The sequence below is a fragment of the Lepidochelys kempii genome, chromosome 5, assembly GCF_965140265.1.
Source record: "Lepidochelys kempii isolate rLepKem1 chromosome 5, rLepKem1.hap2, whole genome shotgun sequence".
NCBI classification, from domain to species: domain Eukaryota; kingdom Metazoa; phylum Chordata; order Testudines; family Cheloniidae; genus Lepidochelys; species Lepidochelys kempii.
In genome coordinates this window covers 96211759-96233534 of record NC_133260.1, presented here as the reverse complement: position 1 = coordinate 96233534, position 21776 = coordinate 96211759, and the positions used below count along the sequence as shown (strand labels likewise).

The window sequence follows — 21776 nt, the reverse complement described above, 5'->3', positions numbered from 1 at the left end:
GGAGTACTTGTGGCACCTTAGAGACTAACCAATTTATTTGAGCATAAGCTTTCGTGAGCTACAGCTCACTTCATCGGTTGTTGAAGCTGTATTAATATGATAGATAACTGTAATTCTACTAGGCATGGGCCCAATTCCGCAAACACTTACTATCAAATAATATTGTTTACAATCATGAATAATCCTCCTGATTTCAACAGAACTAATTATGGTGCTAATCACTACACACATTAACAAGTATATGCAGGATTGGGCCCTTATGGTTGCATTAAAAGAAAAATCTTGCCTATGTTTAGCTTTTATAGCAAATATATTTGAAGTGTTTGAATAATAAGCTATAATTCTACCTCTAAATAATGAACTACATAAAGGCGTTATTATCAGTAATATCCTACTAGCTCCAGTCACTTTGCATTGTCATAGAGGCCTCTTGACATAAATCCCCCAAATGCCTTTTTTTTTTTTTTTGGTTCTGTCACAAAGATAAATGATTATGCTTACTTGGTTAGTTGAGGGCAGAGTTTCCCATAGAGCTATTCTACAGAGATTTGCAGACTGCGAAATATTTAATGGCAGCTTTACTGGGGACCATTAGTTATGAAACATGTATAGAGATTTGACCAAATTCTGTATTAAAAGCTAACACCCTTTCCTCATGAAAATATGAAAAAGCCTTATAAAAATACAAACTTTTGTAGTCTCTCCGTGTAAATTCAATACTTCAGATACCATGATGGAGGGCATGTTATGAGGTACAGAACAGAGTAAAATAAACTCATATCTTTTCTTATACTTAGGTGTATGCAAAAATTCAGCACTGGAGTTGCGACATTTGTCTACGTTAATTTTTCAGAAAAGAAAATTTAGCAAGCATGAGTTCACAATTTAAACTGGTTATTTTTTAAAGTATGTTCTGAAGAGGGAATGATAAAAGTACATAACTAACTTATGGGCAACCGTCAGTTCTTCTACAGCTTCAGCTTTCTGTCTAACAGATATCACAAATTTAAAAGCAGTGACACTGCAAAAATGAAGATAATGGCAAATGTAACAAGCTAAAAAGAAAAACTGAGAAACATTTGTGACTATACTGAAGCCCTACTGCTTAATACTGTGGTGCACAAATGAGGCAAACTGAGAAGAAAGTGTCATGGCAATTTGATTATGGCATTCTTAGATCATGAAAGTTACACATTATACCACCAAAACAAGATTAAATAAACATGGCTTTGATTAGAAGTTTTAACATGCAAGCATGGGATCTTGATCCATATTCATTATCCACGACAGGGTAAGAGTATCTTTATTCCTAATACCACACAGTCACTGGAAACAAAGTTAGAACTATAAGAGCTATTCCATCTACCCAACTGATGTGCAGATAGCTCCATTTAATATTCCTCTCTAGTGATACAGTAAAGACCCCTCATGCCTGTTTTTAAATGCACATTTTTAATATTAAATATAATGTTACTCTTTAACAAACTCTTTACTCCCTGCTTCTTTTATGGAGCTTCCCGTGGTCTTTAAAGGGATTGTTAACCAAAGAATGGATCACACTCTTTCTGCATGAGCAAATTCAGCAACACTCCATTAAACCTTTCAGTATTTAATAAAAAGAGTAATCTCTCACCTCTGAGGAGATGAGCCAGTTGCTGAGTGATTAACTCTGGTGCCTCTTGAAGAATCTCTTTTACTACTAAAGAGGAAGAAGACGCCTGTAACCCCAAGTTGGCATCACATCGCTCATCTGGATTGATGACTTTGACAACAGCTGATTCCAAACTTTTATCATCACTATCACACAAAATTTTTAAAAATACAAATTAAAAAAATTCTAATTATTTGATCTGTAAACACACCAGTGTAGCCTTTTCAGTTATTTTGCTATTGTTAATACTACAAATTATTTTTTAAAAAGAGCTATCACTTAATAACAGCTGCTGGCATAATGCTACACTCTAGTCATTCTTATTCAAATTCTACTGTGAATGAAACAACAAAAAAAATTTTCATTAATTTCTTGACCACAATGTCCTAAACTTAAGTCACTATTGAAGAGTGATAGATTCTTAGCTTCTTTAAAATAACTACTGTTTGATATTTAGTATGTACTCAGACTTGAATGCTTGTAAGAGACAAGGTGGGTGAGATAATATCTTTTACTGGACCAACTTCTATTGGTGAGAGAGACAAGCAGTTGAGCTATACAGAGCTCTTCCTCATGTCTGGGAAAGGTACTTTTAGAATGTCACCGCTAAATACAAGGTTTAGCATAAGTAGTTAGCACATATTCTAAGGGACTTTTCAAAGTGAAGTGACCCATTAACACCCCTGTAGTCATAGGACAAAAAAGAGGGCAGGGTTAGTGGGTTACAGATTGTTGTAATAACCCCTAAATCCAGTCTCTTTATTAAGACCATGATTTTTAGTGTCTAGCAAAGTTATGAATTTAAGTTTCCAGGCTTATCTTTTGAAAATGCTGTGCAGGTTTCCTTTGAAGATGAGGCCTGATAGGTCAGATATAGAGTGATTGCTTTGGGAAAATTTTCACCCAAGGATGATAGGGTGTTTTTGTCTTTTATCATTTTCCTGTGTGAGCTCATTCAAAAGCGTAGTGTTTGTCTGGTTTCAACCACATAGTTGTTACTGGGGCACGTAGTGCACTGGATGAAGTATAACACATGTGATAGGCATGTGTAGGACTCATGGAACTTGACAGGTGTGTTGTGGGAGGCATTGATCATTGTAGCAGTGGAGATATGTCTGCAGGTTTTGCATTTGTTGTTCTGACAGGGTCTGGTGCCACTTTGAATTGGTGTGTCCTGGTCTGTGGGGAACTTGCTTCTGATGATGACCTTTGAGAGGCTAGGGGGTTGTCTGAAAGCCAGAAGAGGAGGTTCAGGAAAGATTCTTCAGGATGGGGTCCCCATGGAGTAAGGGATGTAGTTGTTTGATGATACCCTGTATGGATTCCAGTGTGACCTGCAGTTTACAGACCTTATATAAAGCTCTGGGATAATAAATCTAATTCAATAGTGTCTAAACTGAGATCTATGAAGGTGCATCAAGGGCTTTTAGTAAAATACATAAAATGGTCCATCAGAAAAGTGAAACAAACCGACTAATACGTTTCAGAGTAGCAGCCGTGTTAGTCTGTATTCGCAAAAAGAAAAGGAGTACGTGTGGCACCTTAGAGACTAACAAATTTATTTGAGCATAAGCTTTTGTGCTCAAATAAATCTGTTAGACTAATACGTGTAGTATGTTGTACTCAATGGTCATAATGAAGGGAAAATAATGTTGGGTCTTCTGTCTCTTCTGTGATTCCACATTGTGTTACAGATATAGAACAGAAAATGTTAAGACAGCATTTATAGTCCTAAAACTACTTAAAATATAACCTTTAAAACAGCTCAATCTAGCATGGCCACTTTATCGTACACAGAACACTATACCTTGCTAGCATGTTGCTGTTAACAAGCGTTAAAGACAATTTCCCTTCATCGTTCAGCTGATGCAAATTGATTTCATCTTGGAAGATATGGAATGATTCTGGGATATTCAACTCTTCCAAAATAAACCTTGTTTCTGGGTAGTAGCTGAATTCTCTTCTTGGTATGTTCAGCACGGGCAAGCATAGAACATCCGGGGGACTGACCTGTAACAAGAGAATGTGTATCTGTCAGAATGGTGCAAAAGAATAACTGACTTTCATTGGGACAATTTTTTCTGAATTTCTGCCCATCAGTAAACCTTATTTTCCCACAGATAATTCCTCTTTGCTGATTCTTCTTTATGTAGCTGTAAGAGAGATGTTGGAAAAATGAGTGGGGGAAATTGCTAAAAATTCTATTTCTGTTTTTTCAGCATGTGCCTAAATCCCCATCAACTGCAGTCAACGTTTACCTTTCAAACTTGGTTTGGTCTCATGGTTAAGCCGTTTGACTAAAAATCAGGAGATCTTAGTTCAATTCCCAGCTCTAAGACACATATATTGTATAACCATGGACAAGTTACTTAATTACTCTTGGTGAAATTGTGATCCCACTAAAGTCAAGAGAAAAAATTCTGATCCCATAAAATTCCATTGACTTCAGAGGGGTCAAGATTTCACTTTCTGTGGTGACTGACTTTTACTATGCATATGTATACAGTGCTTAGAACAAAGGGGTCTTGTAGGTGCAACTGTGACACAAGCAGTAAGTAAATAATAGTAATCTGTCCTCTGTCTCCTGTGAATCAACAGTCTACTGAACAAAAAGAATAACAATGGATATGTTATTTGTATCAAAGATTTGAGGATGAAACTCAACCCTGTGCACAAGATTAGGATTTGCATGAGTTCTATGCATCACTTAAGTCAGCTTTTAGCGATGAATAGGCCATGTGCTGGCAATGAATTTCACCTATATTGCATTAACATGTTTTTCGGGTTTTCGTTATTGCCATTCATCTCTTGTATGTAGATAATCTCTAGATCATTACTTCTGTATAATAAAGGGCTGCCATCTGCTCCCACTTAACTCAACGGGAGTCTTGTCTTTGACTGCCAGGGGATCAGACCCTAATTTTGTACATGCATGTTTTTATTTGCTGAACATTATTACATCTATAACAAATAAGTCAGGATCTCATTTTTCTTTTTACCTTGTCTAGGAAGTAGGCATATGTTAATGCAGAAATGAGAGAATCCAAATCACATGGTTTATTCCCAAGAACAACATGGACTTTCCCAAGGCGTTTGCTCCGGTTCTGAAACATATAAGACCATTTTAAAAGGTGACTGTAAAAAACAGCAAGGAATGCAGACATTTAACTTGCCAATTGAAATATCTAAATGTTTTGCTTAATTGTAAAACTTCTCAGTCAGTCAGCATAATAAATGTGCTCATTATAGGGTCAGTCCAATCCCCATGCACCCATAACTCCCAATGAAGTCGATAGGAGCTTGGAGTGCATGGGGACCCAGGTTTAGACATATGGACTGAACTCACATAGGTCAGTTCCCACTAAAATCAATGGTGTAGGTGGAATAATGAGAAAAGCAGCTTCCAGTGCGAATGGTGAGATGCTAAACACACTACACAGACCTAGTTATCAAAGCAGCATGGGGGTAAGGGGTGAAGACCTACTTGACAAACCACTGAATCACAAAGCATGGTGAGTTCTTCTGGTAGTAGCTGTTTTCCTTGTCTGCCACTTGACCTGATATTTGCAACTTTAAAAATGTAACTAGCCTTAAGCCTGATCCTGCAAGAAGACGAGCACACCTCTGTGAGGTGCTGCATGTCTTTAATTCCCACTGACAGCAACAGGAATTAAGGACATTCAATATCAGGTAAAATTGGGTCCCTTCCAAACAATAGACAGGGAAATGCCAAACATGCTGTGTAAATGCGAAGTATTTCAGAGAGGTTCATGCACAATTCATACACACACCCCCACACACGTCAGATGATTGCGAATTATGCTTTTCCTTGAACACATCATTAATGAGATGCCAACTGTACAGAAATGTTCTAGCCTATTGCTTTTAATGAGCTGTGCATCTTAATTTGAGAAACAAATGTGTCTGACACTAATATAGGTGTCTCACATCCAAACATACACAATTAAAGAGGTTCTTTTCCATGTCTGAAGGTTGAAGTACATTTTGTTATTTTGAGTTAATTTTCTACACTTTCTCAAGTGAAATCTAATCTTCCTGCAAAGAGCTATAATTAGCATACTTGCCTCAATTACCTGTTAATAAAAGAATACAAATGTCTAATCTTCACTCTACCAGGAGAGAAAAAAGAGGTACAGCTCTTTTTTCATTATGTAGAACACAATCATTCAAAATACGCTTGGGTAATAAAACCAGGTCAATCGTTCCCAATCTCCTGTGCACTTGGAAGGAAACTACTTAAGCAAGATACCTTTCTGAACAATGCAGTTGTAAAAACTGTCTAGAGCAGACACCTATGACTTAAATGTACATCTTTTCTATCATCGATATTTCTCTACTTCTTTATTTCCCTATGTCAAGCTGTCTAGAGTGGCTCATGACCGTGAGTGCCAACCTCAGGACAAACTGTGAAGAAGCAGGGCACAAACCCCAAACTGGCTGTGTGTTCTATACTTAGATTTCACCAACCAAGTATAAAGTGTGAACTCCTCGAGCACTACAACAGCCTTAATATGGAGTCACAGACAGTCCCCTTGGGTACTCCAGTCTATCTTGCCCCCTATCTTTGTGATAGATGGTCCCTTATGCCAACAAAATCACAATATTCAGGTTACTTCCAGTCCCAAAGGACTAGTGACTTACCCCCAGCTCAACTGTACCTTAGATCTCTCACCAAAGACAATTCTTGTAGCCAATCCTATAATAAACTAACTAAAGACTTATTAAGAAAAAGAAATAAGAGTGATTTACAAGGTTAAAGCAGGTAAATATACACACACAAATGAGTCATTGTCTTAGGGCATGTCTACACTACAAAACTAAGTTAACCTAACTTATGGCATCACACAGTGATTACATCTACACTTTGCGTGTCTACACTTTGCTCCTTATGTCAGCAGTGCACTTCCTCACCAGGAGCACTTGTACCGATTACACTGTCAGTGTGGGGTATTGTGGGATGACTTCTAAAACCCAGTAACTGTCAATGTAAGCAACACTAACACTCCGCCGACCTAACTACATCGACACTGACTCTATGCCTCTGGTGGAGGTGGAGTTATTAAGGCTATGTCTATATGCGTCACTGTACGATCTCTTGTGTAGCTACTCTATGCCAACGGAAGAGAGCTCTCCCATTGACATAATTAAACCACCCAGCAGTGGTAGCTACGTTGGTGGGAAAAGCTCTCCCGTCAACATAGTGCAGTGCATACTACCACTTATGCCAGCAAAACTTCTTAGGTCATTCAGGAGGTGAGTTTTTTCACAACCCTGCGCGACAAAAGTTTTGCTGACATAAGTGGTAGTGGTAGACATGGCCTAAGTCAGCGTAGCAGGACAGTTATGTCACCAGGAGCAAAATTTTAGTGTAGACACTTACAGATTTAGGTCGGCATAAGATGCCTTATCGATCTAACTCTGTAGTGTAAACCAAGCCTCAGGTTCCAAAAGGTAACAGTAGTTGCTGTGATATGCAAGCTTTCTATGTCCTTCAGAGCTAACCCAGGCTAAGCAGCTTGGTAATCCCTTCTTTATGCTTAGAAATTTTGCCCTCTCCAAATTCCAAGCAACATAATACAGTTCGTCTGGCCAGGGATTTTTATTCCCTTTCTTCAGAGTTCAAACTGATGGAACAAGTATTGGTGCCTGTCTCCTCTTCTGGGAGTTGGGGAAAGGCAATCAACAAAGTCTTTCATAGAATATGAATCATAGAATATCAGGGTTGGAAGGGACCCCTGAAGGTCATCTAGTCCAACCCCCTGCTTGAAGCAGGACCAATTCCCAGTTAAATCATCCCAGCCAGGGCTTTGTCAAGCCTGACCTTAAAAACCTCTAAGGAAGGAGATTCTACCACCTCCCTAGGTAACGCATTCCAGTGTTTCACCACCCTCTTAGTGAAAAAGGTTTTCCTAATATCCAATCTAAACCTCCCCCACTGCAACTTGAGACCATTACTCCTCGTTCTGTCATCTGCTACCATTGAGAACAGTTTAGACCCATCCTCTTTGGAACCCCCTTTCAGGTAGTTGAAAGCAGCTATCAAATCCCCCCTCATTCTTCTCTTCTGCAGGCTAAACAATCCCAGCTCCCTCAGCCTCTCCTCATAAGTCATGTGTTCTAGACCCCTAATCATTTTTGTTGCCCTTTGCTGGACTCTCTCCAATTTATCCACATCCTTTTTGTAGTGTGGGGCCCAAAACTGGACACAGTACTCCGGATGAGGCCTCACCAATGTTGAATAGAGGGGAACGATCACGTCCCTCGATCTGCTCGCTATGCCCCTACTTATACATCCCAAAATGCCATTGGCCTTCTTGGCAACAAGGGCACACTGCTGACTCATATCCAGCTTCTCGTCCACTGTCACCCCTAGGTCCTTTTCCGCAGAACTGCTGCCTAGCCATTCGGTCCCTAGTCTGTAGCGGTGCATTGGATTCTTCCATCCTAAGAGCAGGACCCTGCACTTATCCTTATTGAACCTCATCAGATTTCTTTTGGCCCAATCCTCCAATTTGTCTAGGTCCCTCTGTATCCTATCCCTGCCCTCCAGCCTATCTACCACTCCTCCCAGTTTAGTATCATCCGCAAATTTGCTGAGAGTGCAATCCACACCATTCTCCAGATCATTTATGAAGATATTGAACAAAACCGGCCCCAGGACCGACCCTTGGGGCACTCCACTTGATACCGGCTGCCAACTAGACATGGAGCCATTGATCACTACCCGTTGAGCCCGACAATCTAGCCAGCTTTCTACCCACCTTATAGTGCATTCATCCAGCCCATACTTCCTTAACTTGGTGACAAGAATACTGTGGGAGACCGTGTCAAAAGCTTTGCTAAAGTCAAGAAACAATACATCCACTGCTTTCCCTTCATCCACAGAACCAGTAATCTCATCATAAAAGGCGATTAGATTAGTCAGGCATGACCTTCCCTTGGTGAATCCATGCTGGCTGTTCCTGATCACTTTCCTCTCATGCAAGTGCATCAGGATTGATTCTTTGTGGACCTGCTCCATGATTTTTCCAGGGACTGAGGTGAGGCTGACTGGCCTGTAGTTCCCAGGATCCTCCTTCTTCCCTTTTTTAAAGATTGGCACTACATTAGCCTTTTTCCAGTCATCCGGGACTTCCCCGGTTCGCCACGAGTTTTCAAAGATAATGGCCAATGGCTCTGCAATCACAGCCGCCAATTCCTTCAGCACTCTCGGATACAACTCGTCCGGCCCCATGGACTTGTGCACATCCAGCTTTTCTATATAGTCCCTAACCAACCAAAAGTCCTTTGTCCTTTGATGTTTCACAATGGAACAGCGCCAGCACTTTACATTAATTAATTCTTCTTTTCTATTTGGTGAGTTACACAACTACAGAGGTTTACAATGCAAACACTCAATATTACTTTTTACCATGGGCTACAGATGATATAAGCGAGATGAATGCATGCAGCATCCTACAAACATTTCATTGAGTCTAAACACTAAACACATTCTTATCAGCTTAACATCTATTTTACCAATGCTAACACACAGTTGAACCAGACTGGTTTCCAGCTATGGTTGTCAGTGTTCAGTGAGGCCTAGGGGCCTTGGCATGAGCTGGCACCTGGTCTGCCAGTGTCACACCCAATTTTTAATTTTTCCCCTTTCTCAAATTGTCCTTGCTCAAAATATTTTTAGGATTACCAAATAATGCCAATTTCAGTGCCATCCTAATGACTAAATAAAAACTCATGACTTCTTGGCTTCTTTAATACAAACAGAAATGTATTGACATTCTTTTTCTTTAGCTCCTTGACAAATGTGCTATTTCAGCCTTTGGGTTATTTTTGTGGCATTTGTGTATTCTACAAAAGCAATAAGCGATTGAATGGATCAGGGGGGTTGATAATTAGATAGTGAGCCTGTCACCTCTCAGAATCCAATCCAACCAGTAGTATCTACCATCTATATGGCAGTCATGGTGCCTCTATAAAATGAGTTTCTTGATCTTGTCTACTTCCCAGTGAACACATGTCCACATCCTAAAAATGTGACACTAACAAGCAAGAAACCGCAGTGGCAGTCCCAGCAGAAAGGCCTAGGATTGAATAGGCACAGAGATTAAACTCCAGCTCCAGCTTCAGCTCCATATGATTGCTCAGACACCATCGTGTTTTCTTAAATAAAAATAAAATAAAGAGAGAGAACTTCAGTCTCCAGCATTGTCCATGTGACACCTTTCCTGTACACTAAAATTCACACAAAATACCCATGTTACTAATTAGCAGTGGCTTTGCTATAAAGATATACTGCAGTTCCAAAGAGAAACAAAATTGGGTAGGTGAGATAAAAACCTAAATATAGCAGCTTCCGATAATCCTTTGTCTTTGTAGTTGCTTTAAAGGACAAGGAGCGTTCAAATTTCTAAACCAGCATTTGCCTTCTTCACATGCCCACATTTTCCCTGCTTTTATTTCCCCATCCCATTATCTACCCATCTTCTCTTCAACCCTCTTGTGACTGACATGGCATTACTATGTAATAGTCTAAGAATACTGAGATGTAATAATTTTGTGAACCCTATATGAGACTTGGATAGGGAGATAAAATTATTGTACAATTATGGTGGGCTATTAGGATTTCCTGTATTGATATAACTCAGTAGCAGCCAGTGGAAAAAACAAGCAGGGAAGCGACCCAATGAGCCCAGATAAGCAACCTTGGAACAACACTTAGGGGGCAATTAAAAGACAATGAGAAAAGTATTAGCTTCAAGCATACTGTATCCTGTCTCCAACTAAGTGACACAGCTGTTCTGCTGGGAATGCTGGGAACAAAGAGATCGAAAGAACTTCAGACCTGAAGAAGAGCTCTGTGGAGTGCCAAAGCGAGTCTCTTTCACCAACAGAAGTTGGTCCAATAAAAGATATTGCCTCACCCACCATGTCTCTCTCAGACTCTAAACAGTTGTAAAAATCTCTTTTCCGGGGGCGGTGTGGGGGGACGATGACACGTCAACTGCTGTCAAGGGGGACATGCTGACATAGAGAGAGGCTCTGCAGAGGGAGAACAGACACTGGATATCCCCTAGCTTCCAGGAATGGTATGCCTTAGAGAAAGACAGGCAAGCATGTAGACTGTTTATTGTTGTAAGATCTGTTTTCTCCTAAATGCTTTTGTTCTAAATAAATAATGCTTTGCTTTTAGAAGGCAATGTAGTCACTGGTTACCATTGTCATTGTCCTGGAGGGGATGCAATTGGAGGTGCTGAAGACAAACAGGACAGCTGAAGTAATCACAGCTGATCACAGGGGACTGCAGCCCAGTCTGAGAGTGGGAGAATTCCATGACTCTACCCTGAGGTGATAGCTACAGGCCCAAGATCTGAGAGGGGGTGCACTTGAACAGACAAGAAGGGATCAGACACGAGATACAGTTATCCTGGTAACTGTAACAGCTCCTTCCAAAATTCCCATTCTCTAATCCTCTTCCATACGGCAATTTACATGGGAATTTCACTCCCCTCGTGTGCAAGAGGAACCAAGAATCCCAGATAATGGAATGTTCCTAATCAAACACAGGCACTGTCCTGAGCATGCCTCCAGATTTTTAAAGGACAAAGTCAGGTTAAAAGACCTATATTTAATAAATAAATACATTAAAATGTCCTTATCTATGTTTCTTATAACACCCAAAACTATTAAAAATGAAAGACTGTTTAAAAAAATAACTTTCACTATTTTGGCTGCTTGTTCACCATTTGTTTCACTTTCATGACCCACAGAAGCATTGACCAGTAGGTTTCACTTTAACTTTCAGGCTCCCATACTTTAAAACAATGCTGCAGCGTCCAGAAATATGGCAGCTGAAACATTCTAATTGCCCTGGGGGTCTGCAAAAAAGTTGTTTTCACAAAATCTATGTTTTTATCACATTTGATCAGAAAACATTCCTTTAAAAAACGTTATGTCCAACAGACCTTCCAATGTTATTTCATAGATTCATAGAATTTAAGGCCAGAAGGAACAATTAGATCATCTGGTCTGACCTGTTGTATAACCCCCCATTCGTAGTTTGAGCCTATTCTCTCAGTTATGGAGAGTCACTTATCATATGTCTTCATTTTTTCTAAAAATGTAAAAAAAAACCAATGACTCTGAGAAGAAGGCTTGAGACCTCATCTTCTTTCTCCATCCTAAAGATTATTTATTGCAAAATAGTGTGTCTGCAGTAGTTTTAAAGAGGCAGCCTGCACTAGTTGAATTATGCATGATCAAACTAATTATTCATGAAAAGTCCAGTAAATAGATATTAACATGTTACTTATGGGAATAAAAGCTCTGCCTGTCAATGTCCCCTATAAAAATAATTAAAAAACAAGTAATCTTTAATTATTATTAAAAGGTAGAGCTTAACCTAAAGCTAAGTTAACTTTTATGTTCCTATATGAAATTCTCCCTTATCAGAATAAATATCCTTATCCATTAAAGCATCCTGATCTCATTAGGCCAAGAGGCTCTTGGAAAAAAGCAGCAGCATTGATCTGAAATAGTTCTTCCTGGCTACCTCCACAAGCTTGTAGAAGTGCATTAGATACTGTATATCAGACAATTGGTAGATAGTGTATACCAGCTGCACTACAGGTAACTATGAGAACTCACCATTAGTACCCACTCCACAGGTAAGTTTCTGTATTTAAGGCCACTCATTTAAATACATCCAAGAGAAGTGCAAAATAATAGAATCTTTGGAAATGAAGCAAATACAAAGATGAGAAACTTTGGGTCAAATGATGCTCGTGTGGAGTCCCACTCCCCAGACCAACAGCGATGCTGTGAAATTTGGCGCTGACCCTGGAACCCTGGCTGGCAGGGGAAGAAGCTGGCCTCTCACCCACACAGACCTCTGACTGGCTAGAGAGCTGGCACAAAATCCCACCCCTACTTCCTACTGTGATCTGAGCTTTCCTGCTCCTGGATTAGAGGAGGATGTGCAACTGCATCTGCATGGGCTGTAGCAGCAGCTCCTGCTGGGACCTAGCAGGCTGAAAGTCCGAGCTCTGGGCTGGGGTCCAGACTGCAGCCTGAGTTGGTAGTCCTTTGAGCCTGCGCCTCACTGCATGTGAGGATCAGGCAGAGCCCAGTGGAAAGGAGGCCCCAGTCAAAGCTGCAAACTGAGAGGCAGGGATATTCCACTGAAGAACCAAGAAAGGTTTCTATGAACAATTTTTTTTTTTTACATTTTTTAAATAATTAAAGGGGAGAGAAAAGAACAGTAAAATACATGGAACAATCACAAGGCCTTTTAAATTGTTTTCTATCAATCAGATCACAAATTAGCAAAACACCTTGTAGCTCATATGGGGAGTCAGGTTTCTGCCTGCTCCCAGGCTCCCTCCAGCAGCATCTAAATTCTAGCAAGTAAGGCTGCTTTGACTGCTCTGCCTTAGGAGGAGTTTATCCCTAATCCCTCCCCTACAAAGTCAAATGCTGCTTCATGCCAAAACAAAACAAAAATTACTCACATGTGATACAACCTGAGCAGGTAACTCACTGCGCCATTTGAATATACAAAAATAATTCTTAGTAGCACGTTCTCCAGTGTAACCAATAACATATAGGCAACAGAAACACAATGACCCTCGGTCATTTCATTTGATTTCCCAGAACACAAAAGGCCTATGGTCAGGCTCACCCCCCCTCTGTAAGTACATCTCCTCCAGGAAGTTCCTGCTGCAAGAACGAGTGGCACAGAAAACACTTCAGCTCTTGCTGCCCATCCCATGTAGCACAATCAAGCACATGTTCAACTCTAACAACAAAACACCACATAGTTTGGGTCCCTCTATAAATATCTCACTGACCTCTTAAATATTTAATTTTCTATCTATGTTATGTACTTATTACCACAGTATCTGAGCACATGTCTTTAACATGTTTATTCTCACTCACCCCTGTGAGGTAGGAAAGTACTACCCCCATTTTACAGATGGGGAACTGAGGCCCAGAGAGGCTAAGTTGCTTGCCCTGGGTCACACAGGAAGACTTGTGGAGTAGGGAATTGAACCCCTGTCTCCAGCTAGTGCCCTAACCTGTGAACCATCCTTCTTCTTTTTCCTAGAGATAACTACTTAAATCACTCAATTAATATCCAGAGATTCATATAAGCCAGCATCACACACATACTGGCAGTGATTTGTGTTTCCTGTCCCAAGCATCTCTACCACTTGATCCAGGCATTTATTAGACACGATAATTAAAGTAAGTCTTATAGTGTAAGTCTTTATATTCCAACATAGTAAATCTTATAGTGTAAGCCTTTATATTCCAACATACCCAGATAGCTAATTAGTGGCCGCTGTGCCTCACAGAAGCATAGGAAACCTGTATGTTCTAACAGTGCAAATATCTTACCCACCACAAGCATGTTATCAGTGTAATATATTAGAATTTGTTTCATACTGTCCTCTGATGTATGGAATATCAGACCTGTTCAAATGTACGTGATCACCTAGACCTCTAGCAGCAGCAGCTTGTAGATGATATAAGCTTTAGTGCTACTCAGTGCTTATCAACTTACTATTTAGTGCTAAGTGACAAACATTTTTTTAGCTCAACTGGGAAAAGTTTGTGTGTTTGGAGCCAAAGATCCTGGGGTTTTTCTCCAATTCTGCAGGTGTGCAATTTAACCGGTGATCATGCAGCCAGCTATTTTTAACCTTGGATCTGTTCTGCTGAGGATGCAGTGTTTGAAATACAATCTCTAAAAGGCAATATTTCCTGGAATGACATCACCATCTCAGCTAATGATTACTGACAAATAATGCAACATCATCCAGGGGTTACTTAGGGAAGTAACATGAATTCACGATAGATTATAAATTATCAAACATAGTTCCAGAAATAGCCAACTTTTTCACTGTCTATAGCTAAAGTATCTTATGATGATTTCAAGAAAAGATGTTAACAGGCAATTAAGATCTGGCAAAGAAAATGGTACAAATAGGTTTGAGATTATAGTAAAGAGATTATAAAGTTATCTTTTCTGATTGCAAAATTTAAAAATATAATTTTATCTTCAAAATTTAGCATTTAGGGCCTAATCTTGTAATGTGTCTGTGACAATATAATCAATGCACAAGGTACTGCTTCCCTAAGGCAACTTCATACTGCATTTTCATTACATTGTAAACAAAGAGACACTATCCCTTTGGAGCATCACGGTGAAACAGCAGCGGTCAAAATTTGTATTAATGCACTCAGAATCATACCATACTGGCAGTATTACCTGTCACTGGTGACACCTCAATCTGCTTTCAAAGATTTTTCTGAGAAAACCATTCTGTTAATTTGTCACAGCCTCTTCAGATACTAGCAGATACTCCAGGTCAACAATCAGCATGATGCAGGCAGCCTTTGTTCACTTTTGATATGACTTAGCTAGCTTCTTGGCTTTCAGAGGATCACTCCTCGTTAACAGGAAGACTCCACAAGGCCTATACTCCTTGGAGAGCTTAGCTACACAGTCCTGCCAGCCTACTTTGGAGTGCAGCAGTACCTCCTCCCGTCATGTCTTCTGTTTTATTTGATAGGAAAGATCATGCTCTCTTCTCTTACGATGCTCTGAACAGCACTTTGTTCTTATCAAGGTTCCTTCCCCACTCTGAACTCTGGGGTACAGATGTGGGGACCCGCATGAAAGACCCCCTAAGCTTATTGCTACCAGCTTAGGTTAAAAACTTCCCCAAGGCACACATTTCGTCCTTGCCCTTGATATCGCTGCCACCACCAAGTGAGTTAGACAAAGATTCAAGAAAAGGACCACTTGGAGTTCCTGTTTCCCTAAAATATCCCCCCAAACCCCTTCACCCCCTTTCCTGGGAAGGCTTGAGAATAATCTACCAACCAAATAGGTAAACCAGGTGAGCACAGACCAGACCCTTGGGTTTTTAGGATTCTTAAAAAACATAACTTTATTATAAAGAAAAAAAAGTAAAAGAAACACCTCTGTAAAAAAAAGTAAAAGAAAAGAATCAGGATGGAAGGTAATTTTACAGGATAATAAGATTCAAAACACAGAGGATTCCCCTCTAGGCAAAACTTTAAAGTTACAAAAACAGGGATAAACCTCCCTCTTAGCACAGGGAAAATTCACAAGCTAAAACAAAAGATACTCTAACGTATTTCCTCGCTATTACTTACTATTTCTGTAAGTTAGATGTATCATTCAGTAGGAGCTAGATTACTTGCTTGGTCTCTCTCTTTGTCTCAGAGAAAACACACACAAAGAGAAAGCAAAACCTTCCCCCCACAGATTTGAAAGTATCTTCTCCCCTTATTGGTCCTTTTAGTCAGGTACCAACCAGGTTATCTGAGCTTCTTAACCCTTTACAGGTAAAGGGATTCTGTACCTCTGGCCAAGAGGGATTTTATATTACTGCATACTTAAAGGTTGTTACCCTTCCCTTTATATTTATGACAGCTCTTCCTGCAGAGCCCCAGTACTTGCTATCATCAGCATTTTCAGCTCCTCTGGAAGGCTCCTTCAGTGCTTACTCTTTAGTCCCAGCCTCCCAGGAGTTGCTGAACTGCCATTGTATTCTCAATGAGAACATCCCTAATATGCTTTACAGTGCCGTAGGCCCAGGATTAGTAGAACTTGAATTAGCAAACCTTGAGTTTGTTAACCTAGAGCAGGAGCGTCTACACTCATTTGCAACCCCAGGTTCGGAATTATAGAAAGCTGTGTCCCAACCTGGGATTCCAGAATCTACGCTGCATTATGTGGTCCTGAGTCCAAACGTCCATATCCCAGACTTCCTAGCACCCTCCCAAACGTGACCACTCTAGCCCTTGAACGGGCTGGGACACGGGGTCTGAGTCCTGGGTTAGCACAATTTGTATGTAGATGGAAGAGGAGTTAGGCTTGCACCTGAGTTTGAACCCTAGGCTTACATTGCAGTGCAGACATACTTTCAGAGAAAAGAAGCTCTTCCCCCCCACACAAACCTAGCCTGCATGTCCTGGGACTAGTCAATTAGCTAGAAGAAAAATATGGGGATCAAATGTGAAGCTTCCTCTTCCAGCTCAGCAAAATTTGTAAAGGAATCCATTCCGCCTAGCGGAGCCCCCTTGTACTAATGCAAACCCATACTCAATTGTTAGCAATTCTGAAAACCTGAAAGCAGCCTAGGTAGATGAGTGAGATTTGTGTCACTAAACAAATCTCTGCCCCCCTGAGTGGAACCCACAGATTTCTGTTATGATTAATGAGTTTCTATACGGCTTTATAAAAGATATATTCTGTGCAGTAGTCACACTGTAACAACGTATTCACTTTTAAAAGATTGACTCTTGATATTCCCTGTGTGAGGTATGAAATTAATTAGACACAGGTCACATTCTCAGCTGGTGTAAATCAGCATAGCTCAATTTAAGCCAACAGCGCTACATCGATTTCCATCAGCTGAGGATTAAGCCCATAGTGATCAAAAAGTACAACACAGTTTGAAATTTATGTATATTATTAAACAATAAACTGCCCCTGCAATCTGGTACCCAAATAGAAGATGCACTCTGGTATTTTATAGTAAAACTTCCTTTTCTACCTAGCTTTGTTCTCTGAAAATAAGACAACTGTGGTAAGAAACCTTTATTATTCGTTCTTATCATCTGACTCATTCATATGTCCTACATATGCTTTGAATCAGGATTGCAACGACTTCAGCTAATATATACTGTAACAGTGGCTAATCACATCATGATATCTCAATTACAATCAAGACATCATCTTCCTTTCCTCCTTACTGTATTAATACAAGGTTGAAATGCTCCTACATAGAAGGAGCTGCTGTGAGCTGACTTCCTCTACTATAAAAAGAAAATCATACATTATGTTCACAATCTTCAGACCAGTATTCCTGCACCAGTTCCTCTTACCCTCTCCCCTACAAAACAGACATGATAACCTCGCATTCTGAATTAGGGGGTTGCCCCAGATCTTACTCTGCTCTCTGTGCATGTGGTGGACCCTGCCTGCAATAGAACCACTGCAACATCTACGCCATGGGACAGGGGCAAGATTTAGGGCACTCCTGAAGAGAGTACAGAAGGCAGCTTTATGAGGATTCTCTGCATGTCTCTATGCCATAGTTCTTTGGAAGAGGAAAGTGCATGGGATGACGGGAATATGGCTAGTAGGTAAGGTGCTGCACAGTCACTGCCCACTGGCAACCACATGGCGGGTGACGTGCCTGTGAAGGCTACTCCAGTCCTGATGCTGGTGTAGCAACCATGGAGCAGTTCTGCTGCCTCAGTGTGGCCCAAAGAATTGAATTCTTCCCCTATGGGAGAACCCTTAGCACTAAACCTGGCTGCTTCTGCTGGAAGCTTGGAACAGGATTTGTCCCTTTGGGAACAGGGTATGAATACATCCTGTGAACTGAATAAGCGGCAAAGAGTCCTGTGGCACCTTATAGACTATCAGACATATTGGAGCATAAGCTTTCGTGGGTGAATATCCACTTCTTTAGATGCATGTGAACTGAATGTGACTTTAAACCATTTAAAGGAGAATTTGTTCAATGGATATTAAGGGCTCAGTTCTACCTTTTGATCCATGAGCAAAACCCTGAGCAGTCATTTCAGAATATTCTCTGAATTTGTCCCAGAATAGCAGGCAGCATGATATCTCCATTGGCTTGAGGGCTTTTGAGTTGAGCCTAGTACAAGGCCTGTGTGCCACCGGCCATGAAAAGAGGATGTATGTGGGGCTTAAGTGGCGAATATGTAACAAACACTTGTTCAGTGGGGAGTTCTGTCCCCCTTTAGTAGTGGTTGGACTACATGCAAAAAGTTGATGAGCCTACTATAGGCTTTCTTAGCAGGTTGGGGTCAGTTAGCTCAGGCAGTAAAGGCTCATACTTTAAAATCCAGAGTAGAGCTGATTGAAAAATTTCTGATGGAACAGTTTTCCATCTATTCTGTTGAATTTTCATTAATGAAACCTGGCTGGCTGGCTGGCTGCCTGGTTGGTGGAGCTCAACCAAACTGTTCCATTTTGCTGCAAATTCTGTGATGTCAACATTACATTCCCACGCAGATCAAAGCGAAACTTTGACAACCTGGAATTTCCTGCAAAATGGAAATTCCTTTTCCTGGTGAATTCTAATCCACAATTCTTAGGTTCAGGTCTACACTCTGACAGTTCATCCAGGGAATCAGCCTTACACATAGGGCCTGTTCTGGGCCTCTGCACAATAGTAAATTTCACTTCTATGCAAGAAATAGTTTCCAATGACTTAAAATATCCATTTGAAGTGATTGATGAGTTTGTTTACATGCTAATCAGCTCTGCCTATTTCTGGATCCTACCTCTACGCAGTCTAACTTATTCATCACACCAACTACCCACATTGTGAAAAATAGATTTTAAAAAATGATCTCTGTGTGCTGTTCCCCCCTAAAAAGGATGGCTTGAAAGCACAAATAAAGCACAGAAACTATTTAAATATCAAGAGAACTGCCATAGAACTAACAACATTCCTCAAAAGCTTTGTCTGCTCCTTTTAAAATCAGATCTATTCCACCTATTGATCTGGCACAGATTTTCCTTGATATTTTCTAACCTTTAAATGTTAAATGTTCAATTCTCAAGTGTTTCCATAATTTACTATTCAGGCCAGATCTTCAGACCCTGTGCTGCTTTTGGACTTGGCATGTGTCTAATCATGTGCCTAATATCACCTGTCATCCAAAACTGCTCATTGCTCAAGAAAACAGGGACATACATATACAGCTGCATATTTTGATCATGTTGTAGGTGTGCACACAAATTTTGTGGGCACAACTTTGGCACCAGTGTCTGAAAAGTTGTCTCTTAAAGCCCAGTTCTGCACTTACACCTAGAAATAATTCCAACTGGAGTCAGTCAGATATTAAACTAACTTGATTTTAGCCACACACACACACACACACAAAAACCACAACCCCCCCCCCCCCCCACACACACACACTTTTTTGTGACAAAACAAGAGAAACGAAAAATCCATTGAAATGATCTCAGGCCAAATAAAGATACCTAACTGCTTTCCCTGCCAAGACAAAAGCAGGACATATCCTCTATGACTGAACAAGGAAAATGTTCTCAGTAGAACTATTGTTTAAGCATGAATCAGCAATACTTCAGAGTCAAGAGGACTCTATCAAAGAGGTACTGGTCTTGGATGCAGTAAGTGCAAGTTCTCTTCCTGCCTGTGTCACAGATTCCCCACTTTGGGCAAGTTCCTGTGTGCCTCAGTTCTCTAACTCTAAAATGGGGATAGTCACTTAACATCTAAAAATAAAATATCAATATATAATATATAAATAATAAAATGATAAATGTATCAAGACTCAGACACTGCATGCCAGATGAGAGCCATAATAAATCCTACGGCAAACATTTCTTATTGAGTTATAGTTTGGATGGTATGTAGTACATGAAACATGTGGTCACACACGGAAGTGAGGCAGTGGTCCTTGGGAAAAAATAGTATGTGACCATGTAATTAGACTATATTGTAATGTATTTGTACTGGGGAGCAACATTAAGATTGTACAGGCGGTATTAACATTGTCATTTTCTGACTTGAGTGCTTTACCTGGCAATCTTAAGATTTTTAATGTATTTTTTGTTTGAATATATGTACTCTTTATGTGTGTGTGTGTTTGTATGTTTTGTTTGTTTGGAATATATATGTGTGTGAAATTGCATATTTTGCATACACACGCACACACAATTATATAATATGCATGGTTACATTTCATTTTGCTACAGATCTTCTATGTGAGCTTCTGTCTCACATTCATCATTAACAATACTCAAAATTATGTTGGATGCATAGTGGAGCGAAAAGGGATTAGCAATAATTGCACTGACCCCATCTTGGGTTTCAGGTTTGCTTCCATACCTGTGAAAGAATTGAGGTGAAATATAATGAACCAGATCATATTACTTATAGATGAGGGCAAAAATCATAGTTGTAGCTCGAACAAATGACTGAGCTGTTGAAGTCAATTTTTAAATTTGCCTTTTTAAAAAAAGAACATTTTAACATAATTTAACTTTTTTAATTCCCTCCCTTTTTTGTCTGTAGCATGGATGGCTCTGCATACGTCCAATATTCTCTTATATTAATATTATTTTATTAATAATTTCTTTTTTCCTGGTTGAAAATGTAGAAATTAATTAGCATGACTCCCCTAACTCCCTTTACGCCCGCTAGAAACCCCACCTCCTGGAAGGATTTTCCCAAAACACTCTCTTTACCATAGGTAACTTTTCTTTTTCACTGGGGAGATCTATTGTAATACTCTTGAGTGCAAGTGTCTTTGTGAGAGTTGTATGTCAAGGTGATATCCCATGGAAACTGGGTATGTATGTGTGACCCCTTGGGGTTTAGAAAGCATGGCCCCTTTACATATTTTTCCTAATTGGGGAGGGGGAGCAGTGTGAGAAAGGAGGGAAACTCCAGGTGGGGCTCTGGAGCGAGCGAGAAAGAGAGAGAGAGAGGGGATGCAGCCCACAGGCCCTCACAAAGTGAGGCAGAGAGAGAACCTACCTGAAGCCTGGGAAGGACAGGGCGGCCGATCGGGGACACGCCAGGACGGGCCAGGAGGAGCACTGTGCCAGTGGGGAATCGCCCGAGAAGGACAGGCCGAAGCTAGACCCAGTATCACCGCTGCCCAGAGCTGCATGGGGCTGTGAGTACTGGGGCTTGTGACTCTGCATTGGGAATAAGGAGGCTGCTAGCTAGTTAAGTGGGGAGGTGGTCGCTCTGTGTGGCTCCTGAACTCTGTGTGCAGACACATTGCTCAGTGTCTGCCCTTTCAGATTGTGCTACCACTGGGCCTGTGGGACCTTGGTTTGGATGCAACCCTGTTCTACTGCTCCCCCTAGATTTCCCCTTGTTGTTTTTCTCCTCTCATCCCTCTGTAAATAAATATTTCTGTTTGTTATATCCACTGTACTTTTCCGGTGTGTGTGTGTGTTCACTCTGGGAGGAGTAGGGGGTGGAACAGGTGCCCCTGGGGTGGAAGGGATTTTTCCTGATGCGTTCTTGTGCGCACCTTCTCTTGGCCA

The 21776-nt window shown here is 40.6% G+C and overlaps 1 protein-coding gene across 1 annotated transcript in view; it reads right to left on the bottom strand.

The window, feature by feature from the left end:
- Nucleotides 1–21776, bottom strand: part of PRUNE2 (prune homolog 2 with BCH domain) — a 186140-nt gene that overhangs the window by 136779 nt on the left and 27585 nt on the right. The window contains exons 2-4 of the mRNA XM_073345112.1: nucleotides 4651–4755; nucleotides 3459–3661; nucleotides 1634–1797 (exon numbers count right to left, since the gene is read on the bottom strand). Coding sequence (XP_073201213.1) covers nucleotides 1634–1797; nucleotides 3459–3661; nucleotides 4651–4755 — 472 coding nt within the window. The remainder of the gene's footprint in view (nucleotides 1–1633; nucleotides 1798–3458; nucleotides 3662–4650; nucleotides 4756–21776) is intronic.